Source organism: Saimiri boliviensis, chromosome 2 (assembly GCF_048565385.1).
Source record: "Saimiri boliviensis isolate mSaiBol1 chromosome 2, mSaiBol1.pri, whole genome shotgun sequence".
Taxonomy (NCBI): Eukaryota; Metazoa; Chordata; class Mammalia; order Primates; family Cebidae; genus Saimiri; species Saimiri boliviensis.
In genome coordinates this window covers 3,759,639-3,787,463 of record NC_133450.1, presented here as the reverse complement: position 1 = coordinate 3,787,463, position 27,825 = coordinate 3,759,639, and the positions used below count along the sequence as shown (strand labels likewise).

The following is a 27,825-nucleotide window of genomic DNA, read 5'->3' as shown; positions in this document are numbered from 1 at the left end:
CCACACCTTCATGCCCCTGCCCCACACCCTGCCATGAGGCTCCATGCAAACCCACAGGAAGACACGTGACACAGCAGAACACACAGGGCCAAATGTTCCCCTTTATTATTGTTCACTCAGTTACCAAAGAGACACATTGGCTCAGGCAGCTCAACTGCCAGCTGGGGAACGTCCATCTCCAGAAATAGGGAGCAGCAGTGGCACCAGGAGAATGGCAAAGCAGGTCACTGGGACCCCAGAACGGACCTGGGCCCTCCTCCACCCCACCCCAGGCCAGACCTTCCTGCAGAGATGAATGTGTGCCCTGCCCCAACTTCTCAGACTGGTTCCCTCCCTGGGAAAGTGCATAGTTGCCTGGAGATGCAGCATCCCAGGGCCTGAACAAGCTGGGCCACACACTGGGATCTGTCTTTCCCAAGGGTAGAGCCAGGGTGTGGCTATATAGGTCTGAGCCAAAGAGGCAGATAGGACAGGAGATCAATTGGCGATAACATCCAACAGGTCATGAGTGCTAGGCAGGGAGCTGGACCACAAGCCTCCTGGAGCTACCAGAGAGAGAAGGGAAAGGGAGCCACAGGTCTGGGGTAGGGGAAAGGAAGGGAGGGGGAAGAAGAGCCTAGACCTAGGGTCCCTCTTCAGGTACCAGAGAGGAGGGAGAGCCAATCATCTGTTGTGGCCCAAGCCTAAAGGACCATCAGGAGAACTACCAGAGACCCCTGGCTCAGGTTAGCCTGGAAGCCCTAGGTGTTGGGTTCCAAGCTGAAGCCAGGCCAGAGTAGCCAAGTGGGGTTTGGATTTTTGTCCAAACAGCCCAGGCAGGCTTCTGTTGGGAGAAGGGGCGGTGGGAAACGGGCAGATGCTCTTTGCGTGAGAGCCCGCTCCCCTTCGGGCCCCACACATAGCTGAAGCCTCCACCATCCATGTTCTCACCCCACTTGGAACACAACAGCCCCATGGACCTAAAACCGCTCTCCTGAAAGGGGTAGGGAGTTCCGACTGGGTGAGGACAAGCCAAGAGCCGAGGTCTGTAGGCAGAGGGGAGCAAGTTACCTTGATTTGGAAAACAAAACTAAAGCCAGAGAGCCTCCCCTCCCACCCGGCCTAACCGGAAATCCCAGTCAGGCCATTGTGCTTGCACCGAGGACCGGGCCTGTGCTTCTGCTGGGACCTGAGTTCAAGTGCCCAGAACTGCCCTGTGACCACGAGCAAGCCAGAGTAGGGGAAGGCGTGCTTCCCTCACTGGGCCCTGCCTGCCTTATCCGCTGACCTTCCCTCCGGGCCTAGTCCACGGAGCCCTGTCCCTTCTACCAGATTCAAACAGAACAGCTGCCGCTCCCAGGAATCCACAGTCACTGAGAGATACCTAGATGCTCCAGTGTGCTGGAGCCAGCCACACCTCCCCCAGGGACCAATCATGACCGACATGCCCTCTGCTCTAGCTGTGCCTTTACACCTGACAACTGGCCGGCATGACCCAACTCCTCAGGGAAGGCAGTAAGGCAGATGCCACCTGGCACATGGTGGGGTGAGGGTAGGAGAATCAAGCCGTCAAGCCACAGCAGCTGGGGGCATGGAGAGGAGGCAGAGGGACATAGGCAGAGGGGCTCAAGGGGGCTCTGGGGAGAAGAGGAGGAGAAGGCAGGGAGAGAAAGGAGGAACGTGCCCCTGAAGACCAAACTCTCAGACCCAAGGAGACTCACCTGCATTTCCATCCCCTGGGGGTCAGGTACCCAGGTGGGCTCTGCACCCCCAGCTATGTGCTCCTCCTACATCGGGGTAAGGCCCAGCTCCCCCACCAGCTTCCTTGAACCAGAAATCAGATCAGATTTGGGGATCTGGGCTCAGTCTCAGGAGCAGATAAAACTGGGATGCTGAGCCTTGGGGAAGACAAAGAAAAGCCACGTGGGAAGGAGACAGACGGGCCCCGGGCAAGGGAATGACGTCAGGGAACAGACGAGGGAGGCAGAGGCTGAGGAAGGAAAGGCTTGGACGGGTGAGAAGAGCAAGGTAATATCCCGGGCCTGTGCCCAGCCTCCCAGCCACCACCACCAGTGCTAACTACGGTTGCTTCCTGGGAAGACCAAAAGCAGAAACAGGTCCAGCTCATAACCCTAGGAAGGGGCCAGTCTTTCTGCTATGCCTCCCCTGACCCTGTGAGGGGTCCCTGGGCCAGGGGCAGGAGGGCCAGGTGGAAGGTGCGGGGGCTGGTTTAGCTCTAAACATACATCTAGCACCACAACAAGAGACCTCCACTGCACACTATTTCACGAGAGGACACAGACACAGCTACGACTGCACGGGACGGCTCCACGCGCAGCCCACAGCTCTGAGTGCCAAGAGCAGGATCCGAAAGGTGGGGGCCGGGGGACAGACATATACATACATATACATATATATAATTCTGGTCCTTTGTACAAATTGGGGGAGGGGAAAGGGAAGGGGGAACCCTGCTTGGTCACCACAAATGACTATGTGGCTTGAGCCCCCTGTCCCAATGGCCCCAGCCCTGCCACCTCGTAGGCGTGGCTGGTTCACATTTCGTTGGAGTGCGTGTAGTTGGGGGTAGCAGAATACTGAGTCTGAGGCTGATTCATGGCACCCTGGGCCGCCCCCATGGCTGCATTCTGGGCTGCCTGCTGCACGTGTGGGTTCTTCCATGCCCCTGTGGTCCACTCCTCCTGAGCTTTGCTGAAACTCCCCCCACTTCCCCGGTAAAATTTATGAACCTGTAGGGAAAGGAGCATAAAGAAGGGTTAATCAAAGAGGAACGGCAGCCCATCCAGAAATAGATGGGACCCAACTGCAAAAAAGCCGTACTCCATCCCATGCCTGCCTCTGTAGGACAGTCCTGCGGGCCGCTCCAGAGGGAGTCCCTTGGAAGACCTCAGGGTCCTCTTGTAACTTGGAGGAGGGCTTGTTTCAGATCACGGCCCCTTCCCAAAGCCACCTTCTCACCCTTGCGGGGACCACGTACCATGCTGAGAGCGATGAAGGAAAAGACGGCCATCACCGTGAACATGACAGTGGGAATGAGCATGACCACCGCTGAGCCAACGTTCGTTCCGAAGAAGGAGATGGTAGCAATCCAGCCGCTGTAGGAAGAGGCCAGTGTGGGGCTGCAGGCAGGGTGAGCGGTGCCCAGGAGCCCCTGCCAGAGGAAGGGACTGTCTCATTGCCACGGGGGGAAATATCACTGGCTGCAGAGGGACCATCATACTGATATCCAAAGGGCCTGTGTCGGTGGCTCAAGACGACGCCTTCCCTGTGGCTCAGAGGTGTTCCTCAGACACAACACTTCCTTCCCCCAGGTTTTCCCATAATGCTTGACACCCCTCAGCCCCCCAAAAACCACTGCCAGCTTCTCCTTTCCTCTGATGCTATGGCTGTGCTACTACAATGACCAGTCACTCAGGCCCCATAGGCTTGGCAGCTTAGCACGCAAAAGTAGGCAAAAGACATACCCATGGTGCCACCCCTTCCAGCCCCAGGCCACACCCCTGCCTCTTACCAGACGCCCCAGCCTGGAATGCCCACGGCCTGGATGATGCTGATGACCAGCTGAGCCATGAAGGTGAAGAAGAATGCCATGAAACTGAAGGAGCTGTCAGTCCTGCGGCAGAGGAGGTGGCCCCTGTCACCTGGGCAGAGAGCCAGGGCTTCTCTGCCTTCAAGTCCCCCAAGCCCCTCCAAGTTTAAGTGCAGAATGGACAGAAGACATTTAAAGGCCTTAATTGAGAGGTCAGAACAGGGTTGTTTTACCCATGTATCTTTGCAAGTTTCCACGTGGTAGGCCTATGCATTGCGACATTACACAGGGAGGGGATTTCCTCAGAAACAGACCACCCACTGCTACATGGATGGAAGGCCTCATTGCCATAGAAATAGATGGCTCCATTGAGGCAGGAATAAACAGTCTCATTGTCACGGGATGACATGAATAGATGGTCCCATGGGCTCAGATATAGAAAGTCTCATTGGCACTAGAATGGACACTCTATTTGGCACCAAAATAGCAGCAAATTGGCACTCAATGGATGGCCTGATTGTCACAAAGAGATTTAAGGCCCCATTAGCATTGAGATGGATATTCTACTGGCACCAAGTCAGATAGCCTTGGTGCACTGATGAATAGTCACATTGGCACAAAGATTGAAAATGCCATTTGGCACTAGGTGAATACCCACTGGCATCAAGACAGCAAGCCCCACTGCAACATGGATAGGTGTTCATTTGGCACGGAGTTGGATGACCTCACTGCACATGAACAGTGTCAATGGTACATGGCTGGCTGGTTCCATTGGCACATGGATAGATGGTGTCCTTGGCACCAAGTCAGCTAGCCCCACTGGCACTAGGATGGGCAGCCCCACTAAAACAGGTAGCCCCACAGGCAAAATTAACATGCAGCTGCCCAAGGAAGGTGATGACAGAACTAAAAATAGGCCTGGTCTCTCGCTATTTCCCCCACCCAAGGGTAGAGTGAGGAGGAAAGGAACCAACTCCCAGCCCTCTCACCTCAACCTGGCACTCACAGAAAGCCCAATCCCTACCTAGCAATCTCAGCCAAAAGTGAACAAGGGAAAGTGAGTTTGGGGGAGGCCAGAAAAAAAGAAGTGAGAAAAGATATGGAGAAGAGACAGGAGAGATGGCAGAGACGGCCAGGCACTGCGGTTAGCGCCAACCACTTACTTGAAGGCCTTGTAAATGGGCCGAAACCAGCAGACGTAGGAGCAGGGTGTGAACAGGATGAGCCAGAGAAAGGCGAGGCCAAAGTTGGTGGCTCCCCCGCCTCCGATCAGCCACGCGAGACAGCCCACCAGGTTCACGGCCAGCGTGACGCTGTTCACTGCAGGCCCAGGAGAGCACATGCACACACAGAGACAGACACCCAGACCCATACAGAGACACATGAGCACCCGGACAGGGACACATGCACACCGGTAATGCAACACAGACGCAGTCAAACCAGGCCAACAGCGCAGGCAAGCACAGAGAGACGCAGACACATTCACAGATTCACACCCGCACAGAAGACCCACAACCCATAACCACAGACACACACAGACACGTGAGACACACACACACACACACACATACACACACACACACAGGAAGTAAAGACTGTAAGAAAGCAAGCTGGGAGCTCAGACCAGCCCCCCACCCCAGCACCCACTCCTGAGAAATCTGGAGAGCAGAGCCTCCAGAACCCAGAGCTTCTGCCCAGCAAGCCCCTTTGAAGGGCCCCACAGCCTCAGTGTGGTAGAAATGCTCTCGTCCTTCTAAGAACGGCTTCAACCCCAACCCTCCCAGACCCACAGCAATCACCAAGCCCAAGACACGGGAAATCAACCTTACACTTTCTCTTTCAAGGTAGGGGCATGAAAGGGAAAAATAAAAGGTCTGGTGGAAACATCTCTTCTAGCCATTGTACCATCTACCTTGCACTTAAATGGGGCAGGCACTGGTGGCTGGAATCTGAGTCTTTAATCCATTTCTTTTTTCTCTCTCTCTCTCTTTTTTTTTTTTTTTTGAGATGGAATCTCATCCTGTCACCCAGGCTTGAGTGCAATGACGCAATCTTGGCTCACTGTAACTTCCACCTCTCAGGTTCAAGTGGTTCTCCTGCCTCAGCCTCCCAAGGAGCTGGGATTACAGGCACCTGCCACCACTCCTGGCTAATTTTTGTATTTTTAGTAGAGATAGGTTTTCGTCAAGTTGGCCAGGCCGGTCTTGAACTCCTGACCTCAGGCGATCCACCTACCTCAGCCTCCCAAAGTGCTGGGATTACAGGCATGAGCCACTGCGTCCGGCTGTCTAATCTATTTCTTAGATAACTCTCATGCCAGCTCCTCAAATAAGTCTTCCTTTGCTATGGCAACCTCATCATCTCCCATCCCTCTGACCTACAGACCTGGGCTACTCTCAAGGTTCCCCAGATATAAATCTCAGCCCATCAACCAGATTAAAAGTTCTCCAAGAGCAGGACCGAGGCTCGCCCTCCTCTGTCCCCACATATCTAGCTGAACTAGGTGGCACAGTGTCACTGAGTCATGGCCAGCAGGGACCTCAAAAGATTTACAGATAAAAGTGATGCTGGCACTAACACACACCCAGGTCTGTGCAGCACATCATTATCTAACATCAGAGCACTCCCTGCCTTGAGAACAAGGCTGAGTCCACAATGGCCTGCCGAATAAATGAAGGAAGGAAGGCTCAGACATAACCTCAAACAGCCAGGCATCTGTGGTTCTGTCTTTTGAGTGGAACCTTTAAGCACCTTAAGGGTTATATACATTTCCTTGGGAGTAAAGCACCTGACAGGTGCCTAGTGAGGACTTAAGGAGGTATTTATAGCCCTTAAATCCAGCTTCTGAACGAGATCTTCCCAGGAATGGAGTTCCCAGAGCCCAGGTCAGATGGAGTGCCCCACAAGTCTGGCCGAACCACCCTGTCACCCATCTCAGGGCCCCTCGTAATGAGTGGGCATTTCTTCCCATACATCTCAGCTGTATTTCCTCTATCCCTGTTCATTGCCCCAAAATCTCCCAGAGGCTTAGTTTTAAAACTGATTTTTTTTTTTTTTTTGAGACAGAGTCTTGCTGTGTTGCCCAGGCTGGAGTGCAGTGGTGCGATCTCACTCACTGCAGCCTCTGCCTCCTGGGTTCAAGCGATTCTCCTGCCTCAGCCTCCTGAGTAGCTGGAATTACAGGTGCCTGCCACTAAGCCTGGCTAATTCTTTTTTCTTTGAGACGGAGTTTCGCTCTTGTTACCCAGGCTGGAGTGCAATGGTGCGATCTTGGCTCACCGCAACCTCCGCCTCCTGGGTTCAGGCAATTCTCCTGCCTCAGCCTCCTGAGTAGCTGGGATTACAGGCACGCGCTACCATGCCCAGCTATTTTTTTGTATTTTTAGTAGAGACAGGGTTTCACCATGTTGACCAGGATAGTCTCGATCTCTTGACCTCGTGATCCACCCACCTCGGCCTCCCAAAATGCTGGGATTACAGGCTTGAGCCACCGCGCCCGGCCTCGAGCCTGGCTAATTTTTGTATTTTTAGTAGAGATAGGTTTAATCATCTCAGCCAGGCTGGTCTTGAACTCCTGACCTCTCAGGTGGTCCACCACCTTGGCCTCCCAAAGTGCTGGGATTACAGGCGTGAGCCACCACACCTAGCCTAATAGTCTCTTTCCACAAATGAGGAAACTGCTGCCTGGGAAGCAGAATGACCAGGCAAACTTGATCCCACAGCTCCCAACTCCCAGTTGAAGGCTCCTCTCTTTGAGCAATCTTCCAGAGAAAGCAAGACAAATGAGGCTTTGAGGGAAGGATTCCTCTCCAAATCCAGAATCCTGAGGTCCTGACAATCCCCAGAGGTTCCCTGGAAAGTTAGTCCAGTGGAAGGGAAAAGGGAAGCAAGACAGTGATTACACTGCAGAGAGGGACCCCTGTCCAGATGCTCCGTGAATGGAGGGTGGAAGGGGCCCAGATGGGGGAGACTGAGGGAAACTGAGGCCCAGTGTGGGAGGTGGCCCATAGAAGAAGCCTACTGGGAGCCCGGGAGAAGAAGACTTATGGTCCATGCAAATGCTACAAGTGGGACTGAAGGACAGCTGGGCCTGTGGGTACCCGACCCCGCTGCCCAGCAGGCCCAGTCTTCCCCACTCCTCCAGCCACCCTGGCCCACCCCGATCCCATGGCACTCACACATCCAGAGGTAGTAGAGGCGCTTGGTCATGCTGAGATGCTGGGGAGGAATGTCTGCCTCGAAGTCTTGGTAGAAACATGGCTTCAGCGGGATGAATTTGGGCAAAGGTGGGAAGTTGTTCACTTTCTCTGTGGATGAGACACATTGCATAGCATCCCTTCCAGTCTTCCCCTCAACAATCCAAGATGCCCATCCTTTCCCTGGCTGTGCTGCCCCGTTGGCTCCTGTGGCCACTGACCACTCTGCTTTCCCCACCCAGGCCTCAGTGGAGAGAGTGGAGAAAGCCTGGGGACAGTGAGATGAAAAGAATCTGGCCTCCAAAGACTAAGGGAGATAAAGGGACCAAGAAGAGGGCCACCCAGGCTATGCTCACTGTCAGGTCCTATTCACACAGCCTGGTCCTCTCCTTACCTGCCATGATGGTACCAGCTGGCCCAACAGCCTGCCCACAACTCTTTGTCCTGACCTGGAAGGAAAGAAAAGCCAGAGAAGGATGAGATCAGGGCTGCACCCACCCCAGTTCCTCTCTACGCCGCATCCGGGCTACAAGCTCCCCAGGGCGGACCCAGCATATACTCCCAGGGTGCCGTGAACACAATGGAGACAGCTCCCTCCTCCCAGAGCCATCCTTCCACCAGCTACATCTTCCCAGCTGCTCCTGCCCTCTGTCTCAAGGCACAAAATCCACCCTCCAAAAACCCCATCCAAGGGTGGGAAAGGAACCTGAGAGGGGGCCCCATACAGGGAAAGCCAAGTGACATTCTATTCCTTGACCTTGAGTTGCAGACGGAGCCCTGACCTTGGTCACAGGCCGGACTCCCTTCGCTCCTTTTGCCCTTGGTCATTTGTTCAGTTATTAGGACACTTATATGGTGCTGGGAGAGAGAAGGAGCAAAAAGATTTGGTCCCTGCTCTCCCTATGAAAGTCAATCACCTCTGCAGTAAATCATACGGAAGGCAAGCACAGCTGCTGAAAACATATATAGCATATGTTATGGCAATCTAATCTGGTCCGGGGAGTCAGGGAAATTACTTTTTTTTTTTTTTTGAGATGGAGTCTCTCTCTGTCACCTGGGCTGGAGACAAATGGCTCGATCTTGGCTCACTGCAACCTCGGCCTCCTGGGTTCAAGCGATTCTCCTGCCTAGCCTCCCAAGTAGCGGGGATTACAGGCATGCATTACCACATTCGGCTAATTTTTTTGTATTTTTAGTAGAGACGGAGTTTCACCATGTTGGTCAGGCTTGTCTCAATCTCTTGACCTCGTGATCCACCTGCCTCGGCCTCCCAAAGTGCGGTGTCTCACACCTGTAATCCCAGCACTTTGGGAGGCCGAGGCGGGTGGATCACGAGGTCAAGAGATCGAGACCATCCTGGTCAACATAGTGAAACCCCGTCTCTACTAAAAATACAAAAAATTAGCTGGGCATGGTGGCGCGTGCCTGTAATCCCAGCTACTCGGGAGGCTGAGGCAGGAGAATTGCCTGAACCCAGGAGGCGGAGGTTGCGGTGAGCCGAGATCGAGCCATTGCACTCCAGCCTGGGTAACAAGAGCAAATCTCCATCTCAAAATAAATAAATAAATAAATAAATAAATAAATTTTTTTTTCGCTGGGCACAGTGACTCACGCCTGTAATCCAAGCACTTTGGAGGCCAAGGCAGGCGGATCACCTGAGGTCAGGCGTTCAAGACCAGCCTGACCAACATGGTGAAACCCCATCTTTTTTTTTTTTTTTTTTTTTTGAGACGGAGTTTCACTCTTGTTACCCAGGCTGGAGTGCAATGGCGTGATCTCGGCTCACCGCAACCTCCGTCTCCCGGGTTCAGGCAATTCTCCTGCCTCAGCCTCCTGAGTAGCTGGGATTACAGGCACGCGCCACCATGCCCAGCTAATTTTTTGTATTTTTAGTAGAGACGGGGTTTCACCATGTTGACCAGGATGGTCTCGATCTCTCGACCTCGTGATCCACCCGCCTCGGCCTCCCAAAGTGCTGGGATTACAGGCTTGAGCCACTGCGCCCGGCTGAAACCCCATCTTAAATTAAAAAAAAAAATTCTTTTTGAGACGGGGTCTCTCTGTTGTCCAGGCTGAAGCACAGTGGTGCAATCCCAGCTCACTGCAGCCTCAGCCTCCCCAGGTTCAGGTGATCCTCCAAGCTCAGCCTCCTGAGTAGCTGGAACTACAGGCAAGCACCACCATGCCCAGCTAATTTTTATATTTTTTGTAGAGATGGAGTTTCGCCATATTGCCCAAACTAATTTGAATTCCTAGGCTCAAGCAATCCACCTGCCTCAGCCTCCCAAAGTGCTAGGATTACAGGCATGAGCCACTGCACCCAGCCTCAGGGAAATTAAATATAAGTGGTAGCAAAGACCTGGAGAATCAAGAGGAGGTCCCTGGGCAAAACAGCCTTCCAGGCAGATGAGAAAGCATCATACAGAGACAGATCCTCACTAGGAAGAAGTTTCACACTTTTTTTTTCTTATACAGGGTCTGATTCTGTCACCCAGGCTGGAGTGCAGTGGCACTCCTGGGCTCAAGCCAGCCTCCTGCCTCAGCCTCGAGCAGCTAGACTACAGGGACAGGCTACCAGGCTAATTTTTAAATATTTTGTACAGAGGAGGTCTTGCTGTGTTGTCCAGCTGGTCTCAAATTCCTGGCCTCAAGCAGTCCTCCCGCTTTGGACTCCCAAAGTGCTGGGATTATAGGCATGAGCCATCTATCATAAGGGAAAGAAAGCTACTGCGGTCAAAGCAGAGTGCAAATGAGGGGACAGCAGATGAGACTAGAGAGACGAGGTGGGCAGGATGTGCTTCCTGAGACCCTCAGGTGACAAGTTTGAAGGGGTCTTAAGGGGGTTTTCAGGGAGTAGGGGAAAGGGAGCAATCAGAAGACTCCCTGCCCACTTAACCCTGAGTGGTTGGCGGAGACCCATCATGACAAGCCTGTGTGAGACAAGGTGCAGGTTCCAGGAAAGGACAAACAGCTGTGCTATGGACCTGCAGGGTCTGAGCCACTGGGGGACACCTGGCCGGGGCATCTTATAGGTATCTGGAGTATACAAACATGCTCTGCTCCTGGGAGTTCAGTGGGCGGCCTCACTGACCCATGCTAAGTAATCATTGGCAAGTTAAGGCCAGGGAAAACAAGCGGCAATCACCGTGTTAGAACAATAACTTTGGTGGACATTTATACAGTCAACAGCAGAAAATGGTCCACAAGAAAGTGCTAAGGCGATGCAACGTTGGAAAGCTGGGCAGACGTCTGCTTAAAGTTTTGGAATAGGAAAGCCTCATCGATGGTGTTAGAAGTCAAGATAGTATTACCCTTCGGGGGGCAGCGACTGGGGGCCCGGCACCTGTTCCCAGTCGGGGTGCTGGATACACAGAGGTAGGGACTCTGAACATTCTCCAAGCATAGATACAACTTGGGCACTCTCCTGTGTGTTAGACTTCCATGAGATATTTGCTTTGAAACAAAAACTTCAGGCTGGACGTAGTGGCTCACACCTGTAATCCCAGCATTTCAGGAGGCCAAGGCAGGAGGATCACTCAAGTCCAGTAGTTCAAGACCAGTCTGGCCAACATAGTGAGACTCCATCTCTACAAAAAATAAAAAATTAGGCAGGCACGATGGTGCACGCCTGTAGTCCCAGTTCCTTAGGAGGCTGAAGTGGGAGGATTTCTTGAGTCTGGGAGGTGGAGGCTATAGTGAGCCATGATTGCACCACTGCACTCCAGCCTGGGCAACAGAGCAAGACTCTCTGAATGGAAAAAAAAAAATCACAAAGAACTTCTGGCATTCCAGTCAAATTCCTCTGGATCCAATTAAAAGTTTGGGCAATTACAATGTTCTGGGCCTTTTTGTGATATGGGATCAAATACAGATATAAAAACCTTGTAAAGGGTCGGGTGTGGTGGCTCACACCTGTAATCCCAGCACTTTGGGAGGCTGAGGCAGGCAGATCATGAAGTCAGGAGTTCAAGACTAGTTTGGCCAAGATGATGAAACCCTATCTCTACTAAAAATCCAAAAATTAGCCAGGCATGGTGGCACATGTCTGTAGTCCCAGCTACTCAGGAGGCTGAGGCAGAAGAATCCCTTGAACCCAGGAGGTGGAGGTTGCAGTGAGCCGAGATCATGCCACTGCACTCCAGCCTGGTGACAGAGCCACACTCAGCCTCTTAAAAAAAAAAAAAAAAAAGTAACATCCACCACAAAAAGAAAAGAGAAGGATATAATAAGAAATAATCAGGAAATGATACCCACGCACAGGTGCGTTAATTGTGGCAGTTTGTAATAACAAAGGATTAGAAACAATCAGTTTGAGACCGATTAAACCAATGGTACAGTCATACAATGGACTGTTCCGCAGCTATTTTTAAAAATGCTCTGCAGCTGTTAAAGATTTTAAAAAGAGAAAGAGGTTCTCTGGTACTGATATGGAAAAATCTCCAAAGACACTAGTAGTTAAAAAAAGCAAGATGTAGAACAGTCTGTATGTTACACATTTTGTATAAGAGAATAAGAATATATTTTCCTTTTCACCTAACAGTCCTGCTCCTGTTAAGTCATTTACCCACATATAAGAAATGACAAACACACACGTTATTCAACACGACACTATTTGCAATAGCAAAATGCTGAAAGCAACCTAAATGTCACTATTTGAATATACAAGGTATATCATACAATAGAGTATTATACAGATGTAAAGAAGAGGCCAGGCATGGTGGCTCACATCTGCAATCCATCCCGGCACTTTCAGAAGTGAAGCGGGAGGATCACTTGAGGTCAGGGGTTTGAGACCAGCCTAGACAACATGGTAAAACCCCATCTCTACCAAAAAAATACAAAAATTAGCTGAGCATGCTGTAATCCCAACTATTTAGGAGGCTGAGGTGGGAGAATAAATTGAACCCGGGTGGCAGAGGTTGCAGTGTGCCAAGATTGTGCCGCTGTACTCCAGCCTGGGTGACAGAATGAAACTCTGTCTCAAAAAAAAAAAAGAATAAAAATGAGCTGAATAAACTGCTATGGAATGCTTTCCAGGATATATTAAGTTAAAAAAAAAAAAAAGCAAAGTACAAAAAGTGTAAATCATACGCTATCCCTTAAGTGAGAAAACGGGAGTAAGAATGCCCAAATGAATTTGCTTGTTTTTGCAAAAGAAACAAAGAATAAACCAGAAAGTAATGCGATAGTCCCCTATATAATGGAAGGGCTATGATGAGTAGAGAGACTTCTGCTTTTTTATATACTTTTTAATAAGCTTTTTAATATACTTTTACATATAAAATGACTTCCATATTTCAAAAACTTGAAATGTCTTCCATATTTCAAAAATTCGAAATGACTTCCATATTTCAAAAATTTAAACCAAAAAGAAAAGCAGACTCTAAAACTTAAACAAATTAAGCTAACTATAAATTGATAACAATCTCACAGAAAAAAAAAAAATTGTCCGGGTGCAGTGGTTCAAGCCTGTAATCCCAGCACCTTGGGAGGCCGAGGTGGGTGGATCACGAGGTCAAGAGATCGAGACTATCCTGGACAACATGGTGAAACCCCGTCTCTACTAAAGAAAATACAAAAAAAAATTAGCTGGGCATGGTGGCGCGTGCCTGTAATCCCAGCTACTCAGGAAGCTGAGGCAGGAGAATTGCCTGAACCCAGGAGGCGGAGGTTGCGGTGAGCCGAGATCGCGCCATTGCACTCCAGCCTGGGTAACAAGAGCGAAACTCCATCTCAAAAAAAAAAAAAAAAAAATTAGCCCAAGTAACTTTTGATCACAGTAACCCTGTGTTCTCTTAGAAAGATAAACCTCAAGGGCAAAAATAAATGCAAACAGGCCGGGTACAGTGGTTCATGCCTGGAATCCCAGCACTTTGGGAGGCCAAGTCAGGTGGATTGCTTGAGACCAGGAGTTTGAGACCAGCCTGAGTAACACAGCAAGACCCCATCTCTACAAAAAATACAAACATGAGCGGGGTACGGTGATGTGTGGCTGCAGTCCCAGCTTCTCAGGAGGCTGAGGGGGGAGGATCACTTGAGCTCAGGAAGTCAAGGCTGCAGTTCGGTGTGATTGCGCCACCGCACTCCAGGCCTGAGCGACAGAGCAAGACCGTGTCTCAAAAAAAAAGAAAAAGAAACTGCAAATACATCATACATGGTAGCAGGTTTACTCTTACCGCTAGTACTGCTGTGATGACTCTCTAAACCTTTGCCATGTATACCACAGGAGAGGATTCTCACTGTAGGAGGAGGAGCCAGAATACGGATCATGGAAAGGTAAGGAGGAGCCTTGTGGCATTGGATTCAAAGCGGAGGTATCAGTATAAATACAGACTTTTAAAAATATATATGGCTGGTCCCAAGTCAGGGAAAAGAAATAAAAGGTTAGCCTGGAACATTCTGTGGTATCAGAAAGAAGAAAGTACTCAACAACGAATGGAGGCAAGTCAAAAGGACACAGGAGCCAGTCTGAAGGGGCTACCACCAACCAAATTTGGGACAATTTGAGTATCAAAAGCAATAACCACGTGGATTTTTCTTTTTCTTTTTTTTGAGATATTGTCTTGCTCTGTCACCCAGGCTGGAGTACAGTGGGATGATCTTGGCTCACTGCAACCTCTGCCTCCCGAGCTCAAGCGATTCTCCTGCCTCAGCCTGCCGAGTAGCTGGGACTACAAGACTCCCCCACCATACCTGGCTAATTTTTGTATTTTTAGTAGAGACAAGGTTTCACCATGTTGGCCAGGCTGGTCTTGAACTCGTGGCCTCAAGCGATCCACCCACCTCAGCCTCCCAAATTGCTGGGATTACAGGCGTAAGCTGCCGTGCCCGGCCCACATGGATTATTATAATCCATGAGTCCAAAGTGACATTATTATTTTATTTTTAAAAAGAGAGGGAGAGGCAGGGCACTGTGGCTTACACCTGTAATCCCAGCACTTTGGGAGGCCAAGGCAGGCAGATCACCTGAAGTCAGGAGTTTGAGACCAGCCAGACCAACATGAAGAAACTTCATCTCTACCAAAAAAACACAAAATTAGCCGAGCAAGTTGGAGCATGCCTATAATCCCAGCTACTCGGGAGGCTGAGGCAGGAGAACTGCTTCAACCCAGGAGGCAGAGGTTGCAGTGAGCCAAGATCTAGCCACTGCACTCCAGCCTGGGCAACAAGAGTGAAACTCCGTCTCAAAAAAAAAGAGAGGGAGGCTGAGGCAGGTGGATTACTTGAGGTTAAGAGAGTTCAAGACGATCCTGGCCAATGTGGTGAAACCTTGTCTCTACCAAAAAATACAAAAAATAGCCGGGCATAATATCACATGCTTGTAGTCCCAGCTACTCAGGAACCTAAGGCAGGAGAATCGCTAGAACCCTGCAGGCAGAGGCTACAGTAAGCCGAGATCGTGCCACTGCACTGCAGCCTGGGCGACGGAGGGAGACTCTGTCTCAAAAAAAAGAAAGAAAGAAAGAACATCATGTGCCTCCTGCTATGCTGTGCACAGAAAGACTCAAGGTCATGAATAGGTTGCCAAAGTTTAATCTGAAAATAATTATGAAAAAACAATCCAACAAATTCAGACTGTGGGAAATTCTACAAGACAACTGTTAATGTCATGAAAGACAGAAATATGCAGAGGGAATTTATCTAAATTAATGGCGATAAAAAGGAACATGCAACCAAATGCAATGGGGAATCCTTTCGTGCATCCTGGATTTTAAAATCACAGCTATAAAGGACATTTTTAGGACAACTAGAGAAACTTGAATATAGACTGCATGGTAGATACTACTGTTCACTGTTAAATTTCTTGGATATTGTGTGTGTGTGTGTGTGTGTGTGTGTGTGTGTGCGCCCATTTCCTTCCTTCCTTCCTTCCTTCCCTCCCTCCGTCCCTCCTTCCTTCCTTCCTTCCCTCTCTCCCTCCCTTCCTTCTTTTTTGAAACAGGGTCTCACTGTGCTGCGCCCAGGCTAGAGTGCAGCAGCACAATCACGGTTCACTGCAGCCTCGATCTCCTGCCTCAAGAGATCCTCCCGTCTGTCTCAGTCTCAGTCTCCTGAGTACCTGGGACTACAGGCACATGCCATCATGCCTGGCTAATTTTTGTATTTTTTGCAGAGAGACGGTTGCCCAGGCTGAGCGTGAAGTTCTGGGCTCAAGAGATTCACCTGCCTTGGCCTCTTCAAAGTGTTGGAATTACAGCTGTGAACCACCATGCCAGCCTATAGAACATCTTCGTTCTTAGAAGATACAGGCTGGTCTTTAGAAGCAGTGTCTGGGCCAGGCGCGGTGGCTCATGCCAGTAATCTCAGCACTTTGGGAGGCCAAGGTGGGCGGATCACCTGAGGTCAGGAGTTCAAGACCAGGCTGGCCAATATGGTGAAACTCCATCTCTACAAAAATACAAAAATTAGCCAGACATGATGTTGAGCGCCTGTAATGCCAGCTACTTGGGAGACTGAGGTGGGAGAATCACTTGAACCCAGGAAGGGGAGGTTGCAATGACCTGAGATGGCATCTTTGCACTCCAGCCTGGGTGACAGAGAGACTCTATCTTAAAAAAAAAAAAAAAAAAAAGAAGCAGTTTCTGGTCTGTAACTTCCTTTTGAATGGTTCTGCAAAAAAGTTTTATACACATACATAAAGCAGAAACAGGCATGGTGGTGTGTGCCTGTAGTTTCAGCTACATGAGGAGCTAAGGCAAGACCTTCACTTGTGCCCAGGTGTTTGAGGCTTCAGTCAACAACAGAGCAAAACCCTGTCTTTAAAACAGCAAAAATAGGCTGGGCGCAGTGGTTCACACCTGTAATCCTGGCACTTTGGGAGGCTGAGGTGGGTGGATTGCCTGAGGTCGGGGGAGTTCGAGACTAGTCTCACCAACGTGGGGAAACCCATCTCTACTAAAAATACAAAAAATTAGCTGGGCATGGTGGCAATTGCTTGAACCCGGGAGGTAGAGGTTGCGGTGAGCTGAGATCATGCCAATTGCATTCCAGCCTGGGCACAAGAGAGAAACTCCACCTCAAAAAAAAAAAGTAAAAATAAAAGATAAAGCAAATGCTCCAAAATATAACAATTGATGACAGAAAGTTATAAAGGTGTTTACTGCATTATTCTTTTTTTTTTTAGCACACACCTGTAATCCCAGCACTTTGGGAGGCTGAGGCAGGCAGATCACAAGGTCAAGAGATCAAGGCTATCCTGGGCCTGGCGCAGTGGCTCAAGCCTGTAATCCCAGCACTTTGGGAGGCCAAGGCGGGCAGATCACGAGGTCAAGAGATCGAGACCATCCTGGCCAACATGGTGAAACCCTGTGTCTACTACAAATACAAAAAAAATAGCTGGGTGTGGTGGCGTGTACCTGGCTACCCAGGAGGCTGAGGCAGGAGAATTGCTTGAACCCAGGAGGCGGAGGTTGCAGTGAGCCAAGATTGCACCACTACACTCCAGCCTGGCGCCTGGCTACAGAGCAAGACTCTGTCTCAAAAAAAAAAAAAAAAAAAAAAAAAAAGACTATCCTGATGGTGAAACCCCATCTCTACCAAAAATACAAAAATTAGCTGGGTGTGGTGGCTCATGCCTGTAGTCCCAGCTACTTGGGAGGCTGAGGCAGGAGAATCACTTGAACCTGAGAGGTGGAGATTGCGGTGAGCTGAGATAGTGCCACTGCACTCCAGCCTGGTGACAGAGCAAAACTCCATATCAATATATATATATATATATATATATATGTGCAAAGAATCTCCAGAAGGCTATCAAGAAAAAAATATGGTAATTGTGGCTCCCTGGCGAGCAAAGAAACTGAATGGACTAGATGGGAAGCAGAATTTTTACTATATATCTTTATACCATTTCCATATAACTGATAACATCATCAGTTTTAAGATAGACCATTATTTTATTGACCACAAGTAAGAAAAATTTGCAGGCCAATTTGCAGGCCAGGCACCATGGCTCATGCCTATAATCCCAGCACTTTGAGAGGCCAAGGTAAGGTCAGGAGTAGGAGGCCAGCCTGGCCCACACAGTAAAACTCTTTTTTTTTTTTTTTGAGACGAAGTTTTGCTTTTGTTCCCCAAGCTGGAGTGCAATGGCATGATCTCTGCTCACTGCAACCTCTGCCTCCTGGGTTCAAGCGATTCTTCTGCCTCAGCCTTCGGAGAAGCTGGGATTACAGGCGTGTGCCATCACGCTTGGCTAATTTTTTGTATTTTTAGTAGAAACGGGGTTTCACCATATTAGCCAGGCTGGTTTCAAACTCCTGACCTCAGTTGATCCGCCCACCTCGGCCTCCCAAAGTGCTGGGATTACAGGTGTGAGCCACAGTGCCCGACGGTGAAATTCCATCTCTATTAAAAATATAAAAATTAGCTAGATGTGATGGTATGCACCTGTAATCCCAGCTACACAGGAGGCTGAGGCAGGAGAGTCACTTGAGTCCAGGAGGCAGAGATTGCAGTGAGCCGTGATTGTGCCACTGCACTCCAGCCTGAGTGACTGAGCCCCAGACTCCATCTCCAAAAAAAACAAAACCCAAAAAATTGCCAATTTGTTAGCTGTAAGATGCCAGACATTGTAAAACACAGGGATGAAAATATTTTCAGAAATTTCAAAATGTTCATCTTAGAACCGAAGAAATTTGGAACATCTCTGTGAACTATAAATCATGTAAATGCATTATCTGTTCAAAAAATGAAACATCTAGAAAGTCAAGCAGGCTGGGCGCGGTGGCTCATGCCTGTAATCCCAGCACTTTGGGAGGCCGAGGCGGGTGGATCACGAGGTCAAGAGATCGAGACCATCCTGGTCAACATGGTGAAACCCCGTCTCTACTAAAAATACAAAAAATTAGCTGGACATGGTGGCGCGTGCCTGTAATGCCAGCTACTCAGGAGGCTGAGGCAGGAGAATTGCCTGAACCCAGTAGGCGGAGGTTGCGGTGAGCCGAGATCGCGCCATTGCACTCCAGCCTGGGTAACAAGAGCAAAAACTCCATCTCAAAAAAAAAAAAAAAAAGTCAAGCAGAAAAAAAAAAAAGTCAAGCAGAATAGGATAGTCGGGGAAGAATGAGAAGGAGCGGCTGATGAGGCAAGAGGAAAGCCCAGAGATTGTGGAGTCTCCATAGCCAGTGGCAGAGACTGGACAGACATGACAATGCCACTGAGGGCTCCCCTATGAAAGGATGGGACTACCGGGACTAATGTGTTCATGACACTAGCAACATCCAGTCAGTTGTGAATCCAGCAAGAATCATTTTGGTGGTGACAGCAGCAGCCAATTTAGAGCAAGCTAAACAGCAGATCAACTGAGCGCAGGTGCAGACAGCTCTTTGGAGAAGCCTGGTTGAGAACAGAGATCGAGTACTACCTGGGTAGGATGTGGAGGTAGGAGAGGGCCCAGGGAGGGCTGCAGCTGGGGGTCATTTAAGATGGAAATAAGCCAGCAATGTGTAGGATACACAGAAAGGTTGCAAATACAGTAGAGAGACAGAGGTTACCTGATAGAGAAAGCCTCTAAAGAGGAAGACACAGGGGCTCCAGTGCAAGGAGGTGGACAAGCCTTGATCCTCACAGGTGGGAAGCTGAGCAGGACGTAAGCAGATGCAGGCAGGTTTGAGGCCTTAGGTGGGCAGTGAGAAAGTCCCGGATGTCTGCTTCAATTTTCTTTTTTTTTTCTCTCTCTCTTTTTTTTTGTTTTTGGAGACAGAGTCTTGCTCTGTCACCCAGGCTGGAGTGCAGTGGCACAATCTCAGCTCACTGCAACCTCCGCCTCTCAGGTTCAAGCGGTTCTCCTACCTCAGCCTCCTGAGCAGCTGGGACTACAGGTACATGCCACCATCCCCAGCTAATTTTTGTATTTATAGTAGAGATGGGGTTTCACTGTGTTAGCCAGGATGGTCTCGATCTCCTGACCTCGTGATCCGTCCACCTCGGCTTCCCAAAGTACTGGGATTACAGGTGTGAGTCATGGCACCCGGCATCTGCTTCAATTTTGTTTTATTCTTTTTATTTTCACAGGTGTTGATTTTTTAAAAATTTTCTTTATTTTCACAGGCATTGAATTTTGTTTTATTTTTTATTTGAGACAGGGTCTGGCTTTATTGCCCAGGCTGGAGTGCAGGGGTGCAATCACAGTTCACTGCAGCCTCAACCTCCTACATTCAATCCATCCTTCCACCTAAGCCTCCCAAGTAGCTGGGGCTACAGGTGCATGCCACCACCATGCACAGCTAATTTTTTGTTTTGTTTTTGGTAGAGATGGTGTTTCACCATGTTGCCTAGGTTAGTCTTGAACTCCTGGACTTCAGAGATCCACCCACCTGAGCCTCCCAAAGTGCTGGGATTACAGATATGAGCCACCGCACCCAGCCCAATTTTCTCTGAGATAGAGGAGACAAGATCAAGATGAGAGGGAGGAGGTAAGTGTAGAGGACCCAGCTAAATCAAGGAGCAATTGTGACACAGCCAAAGCACTCTGGGAGAGCAGACTCAGAAAGCTGTGGAAACACAGAACACCTCGCTGGTCTGTCTTACAGGAGTCAAGGATGGTTTCATAGACATTGGAGCGGAATCCTTAACAAAGAATAGGGAGTTGGCCAGAGAGACAGAATCAGGAAAGCAGGTGTGAAGGTCAGAAGAGCAATAGCGTGGCATACTTAAAGAACAGAAAGAGGCAGAGTGAAGATGACTCTCAAAGTGGAGGGAGCAAAGGAAAAGCAAAAACAGGGTTGAAAGGTAAATGGGGCTAGGTCATCTTGGCCTTGAAGGCCATGGGCAGGATTTGGACTTTGTCCTCAGAGTCATGGGAGCCACGGAAGGATTCTATTCTTCTTCTTTAAAAAAAAAAAAAAAAAATGGCCTTGGCCAGGCACGGTGGCTCACACCTGTAATCCCAGCACTGTGGGAGGCCGAGGCGGGTAGATCACAAGTTCAAGAGATCGAGACCATCCTGGCCAATATGGCGAAACCCCGTCTCTATTAAAAAAAAAAAAAAAAAGAAAGAAAAGAAAAAAAAAAGGCCTTAGTCTTTTAAATATGCCTGGCACGGTGGCATGTGCCTATAGTCCCGGCTACTCAGGAGGCTGAGGTGGGAGGTCTGTGTGAGCCCAGGAGTTGGATGCTACAATGAGCTATGATTGCACCTGTGAATAGTCATTGCACTACAGCCTGGGCAACATAGTGAGACCTCATCTCTAAATTAATTAGTTAACTAATATATTGCTTTTTAGCTATGTGTAAAAATATATGCTTTTTTTTTTTTTGAGACAGAGTCTTGCTCTGTCGCCAGGTGCCAAGCTGGAGTGCAGTGGTGCAATCTTGGCTCACTGCAACCTCCGCCTCCCAGGGTCAAGCAATTCTGCCTCAGCCTCCCGAATAGCTGGGACTACGGGTGCACACCTCCACGCCCAGCTAATTTTTGTATTTTTAGTAGAGATGGGGTTTCACCATGTTAGCCAGATAGTCTCGATCTCTTAACCTCGTGATCCACCCGCCTCGGCCTCCCAAAGTGCTGGGATTACAGGCGTGAGCCACCACACTCGGCTAATACATGCATTTTTTAAAATCTAAGTGCATAAAGTAGAAAAGTCCTCCCAAAACCCACCGTCTCAGATTCCGCCCCTTTAACAGTCTGATCTTTAGGCCTGGGGGATTTTGTAGGCTTTCATTTTTTAATGTATATAGAAGCACATATGACAAAAATGAGATCATTCCACACATCCTGTTTTATAACCTGTATTTTTCCACTCAACAATACCTCATGCAAGTTTTTCAAGTCAATGAATACAGATCTATCTAGATCTTTTTGATGACTGGTCAACTGGGTCAACAACGTCCATGGCCGGGAAGCAGTCAGATGACAAGTTGACATGGCAATCAGGAAGTGTTTTGTTTTATTTTTTTATTTTTTTATTTTTTTGAGATGGAGTCTCACTCTGTCACCAGGCTGGAGTGCAGTGGCGAGATCTCGGCTCACTGCAACATCTGCCCCCTGGGGTTCAAGCAATTCCCCTGCCTCAGCCTTCTGAGTAGCTGGGACTACAGGAGCACACCACCACACCGGGCTACGTTTTTGTACTTTAGTAGAGACGAGGTTTCACCATATTGGCCAGCGTGGTCTCGATCTTCTGACCTCGTGATCCACCCGCCCCAGCCTCCCAAAGTGTTGGGATTATTACAGGCGTGAGCCACTGTGCCCAGCCAGGAAGTGTTTTATTATACTAGCAAAACTGAGTCAGCTGTGAGCTCTGTGGCTTCAGGGAAGTGGGAGGGGAGAAGCCAAGCTGCCAAGAAATTAGAAAAATAATGAGGAAGAAGAAGAGACAGGTCTAGCAGACGGGTCTTTCAAAAAGCTTGGCTGAATTTTTTTTTTTTTTTTTTTTTTTTTTGAGACAGAATTTCACTCTTGTTGCCCAGGCTGGAGTGCAATGGCGCAATCTCAGCTCACCGCAACCTCCGCCTCCCAAGTTCAAGTGATTCTCCTGCCTCAGCCTCCCTAGTTAACTGGGACTACAGGCACGCGCCACCATGCCCAGCTAATTTTGTATTTTTAGTAGAGATGGGCTTTCTCCATGTTGGTCAGGCTGGTCTCGAACTCCCAACCTCAGGTGATCCACCCACCTCAGTCTCCCAAAGTGCTGGGATTACAGGGGTGAGCCACCTCACCCAGCCGCGGCTGAAATTTTAATACACGCACACACAGAATATCTGAGACAACACTGAAACGTTACACACCAAAAGATTAATAGTAGCTGCCTCTGGGCTGGGCAAGGTGGTTCACATCTGTAATCCCAACACTTTGGGAGGCCGAGGTGGTTGAATCACTTGAGGTCAGGGGTTTGAGACCAGCCTGACCAACACAGTGAAATGCCCTCTCTACTAAAAATACAAAAAAATTAGCCAGGCGTGCTGGTGCACACCTGTAATCCCAGCTACTTGGGAGGCCGAGACGGGAGAATCACTTAAACCCAGGAGGTGGAGGTTGCAGTGAGCCAAGATCATGCCACTGCACTCCAGCCTGGGTGATAAGAGCGAGACTCCATCTAAAAAAAAATAATAAAAATAAATAAATAAGTAGTTGTCTCTTGATAGTGGGATAAGTTACTACTTTTCTTTCTTTTCTTTTTTATTTTTATTTCCACTGTAGCCTGGATTATATATATATATATATATATTTTTTTTTTTTTTTTGAGATGGAGTTTCGCTCTTGTTACCCAGGCTGGTGTGCAATGGCGCGATCTCGGCTCACCGCAACCTCCGCCTCCTGGGCTCAGGCAATTCTCCTGCCTCAGCCTCCTAAGTAGCTGGGATTACAGGCACACGCCACCATGCCCAGCTAATTTTTTTTTTGCACCTTTTAGTAGAGACGGGATTTCACCATGTTGACCAGGATGGTCTCGATCTCTCGACCTCGTGATCCACCCGCCTCGGCCTCCCAAAGTGCTGGGATTACAGGCTTGAGCCACCGCGCCCGGCTGGATTATATATATTTTTAAGACAGAGTCTTGCTCTGTCACCCAGGCTGGAGTGGAGTGGCATGATCTCAGCTCACTGCAACCTCTGCCTCCTGGGTTCAAGCGATTCTCCTGCCTCAGCCTCCTGAGTAGCTGAGACTACAGGTGCGCACCACCATGCCCAGCTAATTTTTTATTTTTAGTAGAGACAGGGTTTCGCCATGTTAGTCAGGCTGGTCTCAAACTCCTGACCTCAAGATCCACCCACCTAAGCCTCCCAAAGTACTGGGATTATAGGCATGAGCCACCGTGCCTGGCCATTTTCTTTATTTTCTAAAATTTCTACAGTGGTCACATATCCATCTTTTGTAGTAAGACGTCATAGGTTTAAAATGGCAGTAGTGAGAGGAGGACACAGAGTTAGAAAAGCTTTTCCCAGAATAGAAGACTTGAGCATATTTCTAAGGTTGGAGGGAGTTATTAAGGGAAATAGCAGAGAGACTGATGGACAATGGTACCTTGGGAGACAGGATGGGTGGGCATCCATAGCACAGATCAGGTGCGTCACACCAGGAATCTCCTTCTACTGGGATTTGAGAGAAATGTAGAAACATGGGGTGGTCCCACCTCCCCCGCCACACACCCCAACCACTCTCTACAGGAGCAAAGGGCTTGGGGATAGTAGTCCAGCTTGGAATACTCCTCCCATGGAATACAAAGGGGAACTGATGGGAATGAGGAGAGGGGTTTCCAGAAGTGATGGAAGGTCAGCTGAGACTGGAGACCCTTCATGGCAGCTGTGGTGACACATGAGCAAAGTGGCACAGTAGTTGAGGGCATGGGGTTCAGAAAGAACACAGAAAAGGTAAATCATGAGACAGAAAATGGAGGTGTCTGAGAACCAGAGGTCTCCTTGAGGTCACAGAGCAGATAAAGCAGAAGTTGGACTGTGGTTAGAGAGGGATACTGGAGTTTAAGATTTCAGAGGTGGCCACATGCCAGTGAGGACCACATTCAGGTGTAGTTGGTTAAAATGGTGCCTAAAAGAGGTACTACCTCCCCTGAGAAAATGGAATGTGGAGTGGGAGACTGCGGTCCAGCACTAATGACCTCCAGGAGAACGAGGACGCAGGAGGAGAGGAGAAAGCAACCAAAATGCAGGGGCCTCGAAGGAGGGGTCTCCTCCCTACCTGGGCTCTAGCCTAACCCCTGTCCCTGGTCCGAGACAATCTCCCAAAAGTCTGCCTACCGTTCCAGAGAAGTCAGTGCAGCAAAGTATGAATGATTCAGAGCAGAAACCAGAGCACGGGGCAAAGCTGCCTTGTTTGTATATAAAGATTAGGGCAGAGAGAATCTGCGGCTTGAGAGGGCGGTAAAAGACTAGGGTCACAGAAATGGAAGGTTCCAGGCTTCTCTGCCCTTGTTTCAGGGCAAGCCTTGGAAATGGGTGGCAGGGGGTTGGAGGGGAAGACAGAAATCACTGGCCTCTGCAAAATCAAAGTTCTTTCTTTTTTTTTTTCTTTCTTTCTTTCTTTTTTTTTTTTTTTTTTGAGATAGAGTCTCACTCTGTTGTCCAGGCTGGAGTGCATTAGCACAATCTCAGCTCACTGCAACCTCTACCACCCAGGTTCAAGTGATTCTCCTGCCTCGGCTTCCCTAGTAGCTGGGATTACAGGCATGTGCCACCATGCCCAGCTAATTTTTGTATTTTTAGTAGAGATGAGGTTTCACCATGTTGGCCAGGTTGGTCTTGAACCCCTGACCTCAGGTGATTCACCTGCCTTGGCCTCCCAAAGTGCTGGGATTACAGGCATGAGCCACTATGCCTGACCAAACCAAAATTTGTAGACTACAAAACAGAAAAAGTAGCAATCTGCTCAACTGATAATCTTTTATAAGGGGGAGGGGGGCTACATATCCCTCCAGAGATGTAGGCCTATGGAAACACCTCCTTAATTATCAGTAAGACAGTAGATACTACCTGAATTTTGTTCAAGAAATCCTGACTATAATGTATTCCATTCCTTATTGTGAAGATAGGAGGACAGACTCCCCCCACAGTGGGAAGATTGAGGCCCTTAGGAGCAGAAAAGAGTCAAGCCTGGCCTCGGATCAGGCCAGAGCCCTAGGGCCAACTCCAGGCCTCCCTGCTCACCAGTATGGGCCCCTCATCCCTGGCACAGAAATGGTCATTCCTTTCTGCTGCCCAGAGCCAACCTGCTAAGATGGAAGTTTACCCCTCCTGCTCTACCTCCAGTCCCGTCATCCCACTCCTAGCCCCATCTTCTGCCCTGAAATCCCAGAACTATGAATAATCCTCAGAAGAACTATGAATAATCCTCAGAAAACAGCAGTCTCCTGGCCATGTTATCCCTGTCCTACTGATGACTCTGAAGTAGCCTCCTACAGATCCTGTGCCTGGCATTCAGGGCTTTGTGCCCATCAGCTACAAACCTCCCTCCCCACCACCTTTTGCTGCTCACAGGCTGACCTGCCTCCCACGCTCCCAGCCCCATGCAGATCATCTCCAGCCATTCCCTCTGCTTCTGGTGCCCCTGAACTGGCAGCACTATTGGCTCCTCTACGTCCTGCCATCTTCTCACATCCCACCCCTTCTGGGAAGCCTTTCCAGACACTGATGCTTGGCATCCCACTGCATACATTTTGAGTCAATCATTGGGCACTTAAGTGTTCACGTATTCTCCTATAATCTTTCCCTCACTCCCTCCTGGATGGAGTTTCCAGGAGGGACCCAGCACAGAGCACAGTCAATCCATATACTTGCTTAAGACTCCCTTGCACACTCTCCCAAGGGGTGGGAGAGAAACAATTAATGCCCTCCCCCAATCAGGCTAAGCCCAAAGCTGCTTTCAAACCTGCTGTATCACACTTCCTCTGAGAAACCTTCTGAAGTTCCTGGCTGGCAGCAGGGAAGGAAGTGCAGCCTCTAAAGGAAATGCTGTGGAGGGCAAGGGGAGGGGACAGGGAGAGAGAGGCAGAGGGATGGGGGGGGAAAGGGAAAGGAAGAGGGAGAAGAATTGGGGGGATGCTCTAAACTAGAACAGGGAGCATCCTCGAGAGAGGTCACTACTTAGTCCTATTATTTCATCCCTCTAGAAAGGTGCTCGCAAAGAGACGCCCGGAGTGGGGAATCAACTTGGCTTGGAGGTGGCCAGCCAGGAAAAGGCTAAAGAAACAGCCACAGAGCCCAGGATCTCTGTCTAGAACTCCCCTCCTGGGACCCCACCAACTCTCCAAGGGGTTTGCTAAACCTAAGACCCTCTTTCAGGGGCCCATTCACCAGAGACAGCTGCCTCTCAGATCTGGAGACTGTGCCCTAATACTCACCAAGCCCAGAACAAACCAAAGTTGGCAAGACCTGTGTAGCCCCAAACAAAATCTCTCTGCCAATCATGCCCCTGCAAGAACCGTTTCCCTCTTTCAGAGCCCTGCTCCATGGAGGCAGAACGTGTAGGGTACAGGTTGCAAATTTTTCCACACTCTGCCACCCTATGGGCAGTCACATGGCTGAGCTCCCAGGCTCAGCCCCCAACAGCTGTGCTAGTTCGCATCCCTGTGCCTTTGCCCATACAGTCTCCTGGAATGTCCTCTCTTGCCTCTCCTCCCACCCAAATCCCATCACCCCTGGAAGTCTCCCGTTCGCTGGCTGTCGCCTCTCTTTCTCTCTGTGTTCCTGGGAAAGCCTGCCAGGCCCTCATTGATCTTCCCATCGGGAAGCTGGGACATTAACGGTGTAAACCGCCTGTGATGGCGAATGCTCAAGCCCAGTCTCTACTTGGTACCCCGAACCCCCAGACCAGGAGCTCCCCGAGGTGGGGGACAGGGATCAGTCCCCAAACGCCTCACCGCCATCCTCGTGACCGACTCCGGCCACCGTTGAAATGAGCTATATCCAGCGCCCCCAACTCATCACCCAAAGCCCTGACAGAGCCCGCCCTGTGGCCTGGGCCAGCGCACCCGTCCCCCAGCAACCCTGGGGCGGCTGAGGCCCGCAGTCCAAAGGTCGGTCGCCCCAAGGAGGTGAGGGAAGTCAACCCAGGTCCACCTGCAGGCGCTAGTTGCAAGGAAAGACCCAAAGGAGGCCATCGGCACCCCCTTGCAGTCAGTCGCCCCCTTCCCAGGCCGCGCGCGCCATCTCCAGAAGGCCGGTTTCCAGGGAACGCCAGGTGGGGCTGGGGGGGGATGGAGGGCCCAAAGCTCAGGCTCCAGATCCAGGGTCTGACGTCACCCAAAGGCCCGGTTCCCTCTGCGGGAGCCACAGATGGGGATGGGAGGGGTTGGGGGGCTGGGTGCGCCCTGAGCGCTCCTCCCCAGCCCCCGAACAGGAAAGGTCACCTCCACTCCCACCTCTCCGGCAGTTCGGCCTGCTCCCTGCATCCAAAGGTGAAGTGTAGGGGGTACAAACCTGCAGCCAGGGATCCCCACCCTTCCCGCCCCGCGCCCAGCTTCCCTGCAAAGCTCACCTCCCAGCCTTCATGCCCAGACTCACCTGCCACAGCCGTTCGGCTGCCGAAAGGCCGCCGCGGTGCGCTGAGCTGCGCTGAACCGAGGGATGCGGCGCGGAGCCGGCCGCGAGCCGCTCCCGGGCTGGAGGCGGGGAGCGCGCGCGCGCGCGCGCCCGGGGCCTTCTCCGCGC

The 27,825-nt window shown here is 50.1% G+C and overlaps 1 protein-coding gene across 2 annotated transcripts; it reads right to left on the bottom strand.

Moving 5' to 3' along the window:
- Positions 1–81: 81 nt before the first annotated feature.
- On the bottom strand, positions 82–27,825 carry SCAMP5 (secretory carrier membrane protein 5). 2 transcript variants are annotated; one of them, XM_003944765.4, is made up of 7 exons: positions 27,679–27,825; positions 8,117–8,171; positions 7,705–7,833; positions 4,690–4,846; positions 3,509–3,610; positions 2,975–3,092; positions 82–2,726 (listed from the first exon to the last, which is right to left on the bottom strand). In XM_003944765.4, the coding sequence occupies exons 2-7, from the start codon at positions 8,121–8,123 to the stop codon at positions 2,532–2,534; spliced, it is 708 nt and encodes a 235-aa protein (XP_003944814.1). In that variant the 5' UTR covers positions 8,124–8,171; positions 27,679–27,825; the 3' UTR covers positions 82–2,531. The 2 variants fall into 2 exon arrangements, with proteins under 2 accessions (XP_003944814.1, XP_074248760.1); XM_074392659.1 differs by lacking the exon at positions 27,679–27,825 and adding an exon at positions 26,045–26,127.